We start from the raw sequence: 8505 nt of genomic DNA, 5'->3' as shown, positions 1-8505 counted from the left end.
GAATTAAAGGAAAGACTGAACACGAACATGAAGTCCTCGGTTGTGCTGCTGTGTGGCAGCGTGGCCTGCACCGCCTGCAGAGAGAGGATTACCAACTTCTGCTTAATTGGTTTTTCAGGGATGTTTATAGCAGCTCGTCAGTCGGGCCTGAAGCAGCGGGATGCCAAAGACCACTGACCAGCGTCACAGCAGGACGACGGGCAGAGGAGTGCAATCACACTGGATCAGAGCACTCACAACAATAAGACGAGGAAGGAAAAGAGAATATCGAAAGGATGCAAAGTGAAAGATGTTTCATCCTAAATCTGGGCTTGCTGTTACGTAAGGCCAGCAGAGGATGAGAGTAACTGACCTCAGTGATGGGAGCATGTGGTGGAAACAGGATGAAGGGATTTGCAGGTTTCTGAGCTCACTTACTGAAGGAGGAGCAGAGAGAGAAACGCGTTTTCATGTCTCTTGACATCAAAACCCCGAAGAGATGTTTTCAGATTTGCACAAAAAAAAAAAAAAAAAACACACACACACACACACACACCAAAAAAAGGTTGAAAGTGTTTCCTCAGAACAGATCAGCGACAACATGAACTCATTACATCCAACAAAACAAGTCAGAGGCCTCCAAACTGGGGGGAGGATTAAGATGCAGAGATTATGACCATTATAATCTCTTTGTATTTGGCGGAATAAAAACTGCTGCCAGTAAAATGTGGATCAGATCAGTGGAGGATGGAATATTTATGAATGAGCGTATTTCTGAACGTGACTCTGATTTACAGCACAAACACGTTAAACTGACGGAGTGGGGCTTATTAAATAGAAGCACAGTGACTCAGTATCTTTATAATCAAACATCAGATGTAAGGGAATGTAAATAATACAACAGTGTGATCGTTGGCAGAGAAACACACTCATTACATAATGAGGAGGCAGGCAAAGTGATTTTACTTCCTTATTGATGTCCCACGTGTCCTTCTCACCTAAAGCCATTAAAAAAATCACAGCGAGAGAAAGCTTCACCTCATTTATCCAACTGTTTTGTTTTTTATTTGAATATATTTAACATGTTCCCAAAAAAACCCAACAACACAGAAACAATACTGGACAACATACAGATTCTATAAATCACACTGGCTGTTCTGGTGCAATATTTAGTATTTTCATCCGAACATTCAAGTTTTCATTTGGTGCTTTCTGAATCAATGTAACAAACAAGGAAAGCTGTTACCTGAAAATCAGCGCCGACTCTCATCATCTGCTGCGGATTCACCTGATAAATCCAACTGGAGCCGACAACCTGGACAAAACCGACATTTCGACAAGCAAAACGTTTTCCCCGTTGAGAAAAAAAGGGGAAGTCAAAGTACACGTTTCACCCACAGATACTCACTCATCTCTGTCTGTCTGTCTCTCTGTTGGATGACTCCCTCCAAATCCAAGGAGAGCTGCTCGTTGTGCTCAATGTGTCCTGGACTTGATCCGCATTAGCTGGAATTACAGAGTCCAGCAGGGATGTGATGGTGGAGGGTAAATCTAACCGACCTCCACTCACGTTACTCATTTTAAAGCCAAAGAGAAGGGAAGGGGGGGGGGGTGTTTTAGACAGAGTATTTTGAGGGGACATTTAGGTGTTATGTTTATTTTATGGGCTCTTTTTGTTCATCAGAGATTATTCACAAACAAACAAGTTATTTCTTTATGCAGATAAAAAATGTTAAATAAAATTAGACTTTATTCTCATGTGTGTAGCTTTTTTTTGCCCCTTTTTATTTTCAGGCAGTGGTGACACTTGCTTTTTGCAGAGTGGCTGTGCTTTTGGGTTCAGTGCCTGAGTAATGTCTGTCTCACCCAGAAAAGCCATAATAGACTAACTGACCCAGATTAACAGCCATAATCTGCAGATTAGCGTATCAGGATCTGTGACCGCTCGTGTTTATTTTGGCTGGAGTGGCTTTCACGATGCCGCTTATGTTGTGTAATAATGAAGCCACTCAACCTGCGGCTGTGAATCAGACAGAGATTCTGCATTTAACTACGTCTGAATCAGGTTTTTAAAAAAGGGGATTTTTTTCAGCAATGCTGTTGTCGCCAACATGAGGCTGGGGGAGGAACTTCTTGAATGTAAAAACTTTATTCTGATGAAGCAATTGAGTTGACAACATTTATTTAGATGCGACATTAACTTTAAATAAAGTAAAATCTTGGGCAACAATGGCATTTTGCAGCATCGACCATCCAAGACTTCCATCAACAGGTTGAGCACTGACACCAGTCAAGCCTGCAGAATCCTTCAGTCACTACAGTGAATGTACAGTTCTCCTCCAGGCAGATAAACACGAGGAGATTTAGTCCAATGTAGTGCCAACTGGACCGCTCCCGGAACCTCGTTGCTAAATGAAAATAAATGCTAAAGTGTGCCCCGACTCTGCAGCCCCTCGTTGTTCAAAGCAGCAGCAAACCCACAAGGCAAAACAGTCCCAGAACCCTCCTCTGTGTCTCTACGTGGCCTCCTCGGCTTTATGCTCTTTGCTGTCCGGGCTCTGCTGTTTGACGTATTGCTGGAGCAGCGCCGACAGGTGAGCCGGGTGATGCTGCAGCATGGAAGCAGTGTGGGAGGTGAGCATCGTCAGCCCACTGACCAGCTGACCCTGGGCCACAATGAGTGATGGCATTTTGGAGTAGCTCACTAGCCCTTCCACACTCAGCAGTGTGTTCTCTACACAGCCTCCTGTTGAGAGAGGAGCAATCTGTTGCAGTCAAAGGCTTCTGAAGTGTCAAGTTTTGTTGCCTCTTTTTCTTTTATGATATCAAATACAAACTTTTGCATCTCACCCAGTGAAATGTACTAAACAAACAAAGTGTGCAGGACAAACATACCCAAGAGCGTCATCTGTGGGCTGGACCTCAATGTCATCAGCAGCTCCCTCACCTTTGGATCTTTACTAACAAGCAGGACCGTTGGGCCGATGAACAGGGGAGCCATGTTGCAATAAATACTGCCTTTAAGGAACGTCTTCATCACCTGAAATGAGCAAGAATAAAGAGTTTAACTTCAAATGATCTTAAAGCTGAAATTCCCTTAAAAAAAAGTTGTGCAGCATCATTCAGAGATGATGCACTGTTTCACAGACTGACAGGAAGATAAGAAGTTCAACCCTTAACAACTCTACTGTGTGAAATATCCATATCAGAGGAGGTTAAATGAATGTGGCTGAAAAATGTTAAACAAGAAATTGTTTCATATTTTTAAAATACAAAAGTTAAGACATCAAGTGGCCTTAAGGCGCTTTCCATGATCTAGTGTTCTACTTTTATATCGCTACACAATTCTCTCCTCTCAGATTTCCTATCATTCCTCAGATGTGCTGAGTTCAGTTAACAAAAGAGCACTCAGGAATAGTTTCCCCTGAGAAAACTGAAGAAAGACTACCTGTATGAAAAACTCACTGTTACAATCAACAACAAACAGTCACAAAAATACAAACATTAACCCACCTGATTGGGGAAGAACTTGACCAAAATGCCATGTTTATGGAGTCGGTGCTTGAGATTCATCATGTCTTCAGATTTGCTGCCGTTATTCTGGACCACGGCGACCATTTTACAGTCCTGAAACAAGCTCGTCAACTCCCTCTTCATGAGAAGCATCAAACCAGTTTCCTGATCAGACAAAAAGACAAGTGTTTGTCTCACAGTGATGCCAAATCCTGCAACAATTATTATTATTATTATTATTATTACATTATAACCCATAATGTATTGGATGTAATGGATTATTGTGTATCTGTTTTTGTGACTTATCTTTAAACTTTAAATTCAACAAAAACAAGAGAAACTTTTAAAACTGTATGTAAACACAAGCAGCTGAGAGAAAATGTAATAATTGTGAAGTGTTAACTGTTGAAGAACTGTTGAAGCAGGAGATGGATGTTGGTTATTTTAGCACCAGGTGTTCAGACTGTGCTGCTCTGTGATGGATGTCACCTGCTGGAGCTCTTCGTGTTTGGACGGATAGGCGCCCGGAGGAACGGCCCGTGTGGGAGGAATGTACTCTGTAACGGCCAGGAGCTTCTGCCTGATGATGTGGACCGGCTTCCTGTGGCGGGTCACCGCCTTGGAGCCGTGTCGGACCGTCTGAGTCAAAGGAAGCCATCCTGAAAGACAGAGAGAGACCCGCTCACAGCTCCGCTCTCCGTTAGCTGCCGTGCTAACAGCCGTGCTAACTGAGGATTAACCGAACCGAGCTAACATTAACGAGCTCCAGGAAGTCAGACACAAACCGCCAACCCGCTCCAAAACAATAAACAAATAGGAAACGAACAAATAAAGCCGGTGATACAGTTTAAAGTCTAAATAATTACCCTGTTTGGGCAGCAGTTTCACACACAAGGTCGCCGCCATCTTCGACAGGAAACCGTTTTTCCGGAAGTGACGTTGTTAGAAAGCCTGCCTTCATTCACATCGGTAAAAAGCAAAGTACCCATTTAATTAACCAAAATGAAATACTACTACTACTAATAATAATACTCATCATCATCATCATTATAACATTTGGTCACATTAGGGATTTATATTTTCAATCACCACTGAACCGCTGACATGACATTTAACTGTTGTCTTTGTAAAAAAAAAAAAGGAGTCACAACTGACTTTTTTGTGAGTTAAGTGGGTTAAATTAAGTAAAATTCTAAAATTCATAATTCATCATTACTTATATTGAGATGAATCGTGCGAAATGATGATATTTTATGTATAATTTATAATTGTTGAAGGCTTTCCCACTGTGTTGCTCCTAATGACTGACGTGCCCTGAATGCAGCATGGCGCATCGATGTGTTGTTTTAATCATCGCTTCGTCACCGCTTTTCCGCTTTATCTCTCCTCTTCCTCCCACAGCCTAATTTAAAATTTATAGCAGAATAAAACGCGCTTTGTAAATCATGCATTAAAAAAAGGTCCAGTTTGTTGAATTGTAATGAAGTTTTACAACACATCCCACTCCTGTTACAAAATCTGTTACGTCACGGAGCACGCAAGGTTACGTCAGCGTCTGTTTGACAAGCATGAGGCGCAAACTCAGTGTGGATTTCTGCAGATTAGTCACTTTTTTTGGGAGAAATCTCCGTCCAGCTGCTGTGTCCCGGACTGCGGGCCAACGAAGCGCCTTCTCACCGCGTTTCTGCAGGAAATCAACGACCTGCAGGTCAACAATGGACCTGAGCGACATGAGGAAGAAATACAAAGGAGACGAGGAGGTGAGCAGCAAAAGTCCAGCCATCTGTGTTGTCTGCAAGGTGACTGTGACCTGTATCTGCACGGCTGGGTGAGTTTCGTGTGCAAATGCTGCACATGAGTTCTGCGTTAAGGTCAGATCGGTTTCTGCAGCTGGCTGCACAGCTGCAGAAACTGGGGTCCGCGTTTTCGTGTTCAACTGTCTGGACTGCGCAGCCACATTCAAATAAAGCTCTTTCAGACCCCAGATGCTGATGTTGAGTTGATTATTCAAGAGAAAAGAACTCTCCTTTTTTATGGGAGTGGGAATAATCGACTAAATATCCTGATAGAAATGTCCTGCAGTCAGTGAAACTGAAGAGGCTGGACTCTACAATGTGACAGTGATCCAAAGTGGATGTGAAAATGAGGCTGACGAGGGGCCTGAACATACAGAAATCAGCTTCTTCCTCTTGGATTCACACAGGATGTGTTATTTTTGTCCTCAGTGCTTTGAAGAGAGTCAACTTGTGTCCCTGGATCCAATCAAGCAGTTTGGAAACTGGTTCGACGAAGCCACAAAGTGCCCAGAAATCGGAGAGGCCAACGCCATGTGCATCGCCACTGCCACCAAGTAGGTGACTTTTTTTTATTTCTGTCTTCTCTCACAGTTTATTCTTCACTCTCTCCATCTTTGTCTTCTCAGGGACGGACGCCCGTCTGCCCGAATGGTCCTCCTGAAAGGTTACAGCAACGAAGGTTTCCGCTTCTTTACGAACTATGAGAGCAGAAAGGGTTCAGAGCTGGTGAGTGACGAGCCGCTCGTTTGCTCTTTCTCTTTTTAGCATCAGCCCATCTCATCTGTGTTTTGTCCACAGGGGAGCAATCCGTACGCATGTCTGGTCTTCTACTGGGAACCGTTAAACAGACAGGTGCAGTCATTTCCACCTTCCTATCGGCTTCTGTCTGTCTTATAACAATTTAGTGGATTTTATATTAAAATGTTTTCATCCAGATCCGCATTGAGGGCAACGTGGAGCGGATCCCCCACCAGACCTCCTGTGAATACTTCCAGTCCCGACCGAAGAGCAGCCAGATCGGGGCCGTCGTGAGTCGACAGAGCACTCCTGTTCCCAACAGAGACGTAAGAACCCAAACTGTGCTGCGTCGAGTCAGTAATGCATCACAGGTTGATAAGTCAGTCTTCACTGTGTCCTCTCTTTTAGTATCTCAGGCAGAAAAATGCAGAACTGGAGGAGAAATACAAGGAAGCAGACGTGCCGATGCCCGACTACTGGTAAACTTCACTAATTGTTCTCTGCAGGAGGAAGGTGAACAAGATTCAGTTGATTAAAGTGTTAATTTCACTTCTGAGAATCTCAACACAACTTTCACAACAACTCCAACAGCAGTTTGTGTTCACAGTCTTCTCTTTTATTTTGTACAGGCAGCAAACTGCATGTTGTGGTCATCTGCTTTAACCACACAGTAGGCTGATGTGATGCTCAATGCTAAGCTAAGCTAACGTTCTGCAGACCCGTCAGTCTATTGTGACCCAAACAGCATCAACATATGGGCGTGTTGTTAAATAGAACGGCCCCAGTCTCAGGATTCAAATGAAATCAAATCAGATTTATTTTTTATAGCACCAAACCATAACAAAGTTACATCAAGGCACTTTACATATACAGCAGGTCGAGACCAAACTCTTTATAAAATTATTTAAAGAGGCCCAACAGATCCCCCGATGAGCAAGCACTTGGTGACAGTGGCAAGAAAAACTTCCTTTAAGAGGCAGAAACCTCGTGTAGTGTGAGAATGACAGCAAGGGAGGGAGATATTCAAAACAGGTGTAGGCAGGAACATGATGCTGCGTGGAGTTCATGGAGCTGATGCTGTCGTCCAGAATCATGGCGATAAGGGAGCAGCAGGCTGCAGGACGAGGACAGGGAGAGACACAGACTTTGGGATTCGAACCCAGAACCTTAACTCCACCTCTTCCGTGCTTCGCCAACAGGGGCGGCTACATCGTGAGGCCTTATTTGATCGAGTTCTGGCAGGGACAGACCAACAGACTGCACGACCGCATCGTCTTCTCCAAACCGAAGGATGGCGAGTCGGAGCTGGAAGAGTTTCAGCATCAAGCTGAGGGCGGCTGGGTTTACCAGCGACTGGCCCCTTGAGAGGGGCCCCCTGAGAGGGGCCCCCACAGGGAAGGGCAGAAACTCACCTGGAATATGCCTTGACCATTTATATATTAAAAAAAAAAAAAAAAATCTCCTTACCTCAGTTAAAGTAACTTCTCATCTGTGCAGTACTGATGGAAACTGTGTCTTTGAACCTGCAGTCACACTTCAGTGGGTAGAAGAAGTGTGACACAACCTGACCGTCCCGTGCACCTTTACGTTTCCGTGAATTATGAAATGAAAATGTCCCATACAGGAAGTGCACTGACTGACACGAGGGAGCGAACTCCACCTGGGTTCGTTCTGTAATGATTGACTGTAATGTCGGTTTTTCAGCAGTCACAGTCGACCTTTCGGGCCAGGAAACTCATTTTTCTAAAAGCATCACAGTTCTCCATTTATCTCTGTTAACTCCACAAGGAGGATTTTATTTTGCACCATCTTCAGACCTGCTGAGCTCTCATTTAATATCCTTTAAATGATGAGTAAATAATTTGTGGTTTAACTAACGCTCTCTTCACTTTCCCTCTAATTGATACCAGGTGTTATTGTGATTTCCAGGAACTTTCCTGTGAATATTATTGAATTTCTGGGAAGTCAAAGGAGAATATCTGACCCCTAAAGTTAAGTTTTTTCTGCTCATACAGGTCGCCCTCAATGTTAACTGTAATTAACTGTGTGTTGATTGTAACAGTCTGTGACAGTTGATCCAACTGCCTTTTAATTACGAGATTAAAAGAGCTTATAATGTTTTTGTGCCAAATGTTGTGGATCTATCTTTTATTATTGCTGTTTATTGTTCAATGAAGGAAATTTAGTTTTCCAACTTGATTTAAGTGAAATAAAGTTGAATTTGGAACATGAAGACCGATGAAGACTGTGAATTTTGTGCCCAGCAGATGTCAGCAGTACAGCATTTGGATCAACAAATGAACGGCTCAAAACATGAAACATTTTCATGCATTAACAGCGGGAAGGAGTTTTTAGATATTTCTTGCAGCGAGCGCGTCGACGTGATGAAAGTTGAAGAGTGGAAGCACCGAAGGTTCAGATGTCTTACCATCATCATGCCAACACTCAGCTGAAATAACAAACTGGCTTCAAAGATGGA

At 43.4% G+C, this 8505-nt stretch overlaps 2 protein-coding genes across 2 annotated transcripts; one reads left to right on the top strand and one right to left on the bottom strand.

The window, feature by feature from the left end:
* Positions 1–2089: 2089 nt before the first annotated feature.
* mrpl10 (mitochondrial ribosomal protein L10) lies at positions 2090–4452 on the bottom strand. The gene is made up of 5 exons (XM_029528031.1): positions 4359–4452; positions 3982–4151; positions 3493–3657; positions 2875–3019; positions 2090–2725 (listed from the first exon to the last, which is right to left on the bottom strand). Exons 1-5 carry the CDS (start codon positions 4396–4398, stop codon positions 2496–2498), a joined length of 750 nt encoding a protein of 249 aa, XP_029383891.1. The 5' UTR covers positions 4399–4452; the 3' UTR covers positions 2090–2495.
* A 601-nt stretch (positions 4453–5053) lies between these two features.
* pnpo (pyridoxamine 5'-phosphate oxidase) lies at positions 5054–7495 on the top strand. Its single transcript, XM_029527937.1, has 7 exons — positions 5054–5252; positions 5718–5842; positions 5915–6014; positions 6087–6140; positions 6224–6352; positions 6435–6505; positions 7226–7495. Exons 1-7 carry the CDS (start codon positions 5061–5063, stop codon positions 7389–7391), a joined length of 837 nt encoding a protein of 278 aa, XP_029383797.1. The 5' UTR covers positions 5054–5060; the 3' UTR covers positions 7392–7495.
* The last annotated feature ends 1010 nt before the right edge of the window (positions 7496–8505 follow it).

The sequence above is a fragment of the Echeneis naucrates genome, chromosome 19 (assembly GCF_900963305.1).
Source record: "Echeneis naucrates chromosome 19, fEcheNa1.1, whole genome shotgun sequence".
Classification (NCBI taxonomy): Eukaryota; Metazoa; Chordata; class Actinopteri; order Carangiformes; family Echeneidae; genus Echeneis; species Echeneis naucrates.
The sequence above is the reverse complement of the archived record's forward strand: the minus strand, read 5'-3'. Positions and strand labels throughout refer to the sequence as shown.

Coding starts and splice junctions, on each gene's coding strand:
- mrpl10 (XM_029528031.1), bottom strand. CDS start 4,398: ATGGCGGCGACCTTGTGTGTGAAACTGCTGCCCAAACAGG. Junction 4,152..4,358: donor GAAACTGCTGCCCAAACAGG/GTAATTATTTAG, acceptor TCTGTCTTTCAG/GATGGCTTCCTTTGACTCAG. Junction 2,726..2,874: donor CCCACAGATGACGCTCTTGG/GTATGTTTGTCC, acceptor CTCTCTCAACAG/GAGGCTGTGTAGAGAACACA.
- pnpo (XM_029527937.1), top strand. CDS start 5,061: ATGAGGCGCAAACTCAGTGTGGATTTCTGCAGATTAGTCACTTTTTTT. Junction 6,015..6,086: donor GCAGAAAGGGTTCAGAGCTG/GTGAGTGACGAG, acceptor TTTTGTCCACAG/GGGAGCAATCCGTACGCATG. Junction 6,506..7,225: donor GTGCCGATGCCCGACTACTG/GTAAACTTCACT, acceptor CTTCGCCAACAG/GGGCGGCTACATCGTGAGGC.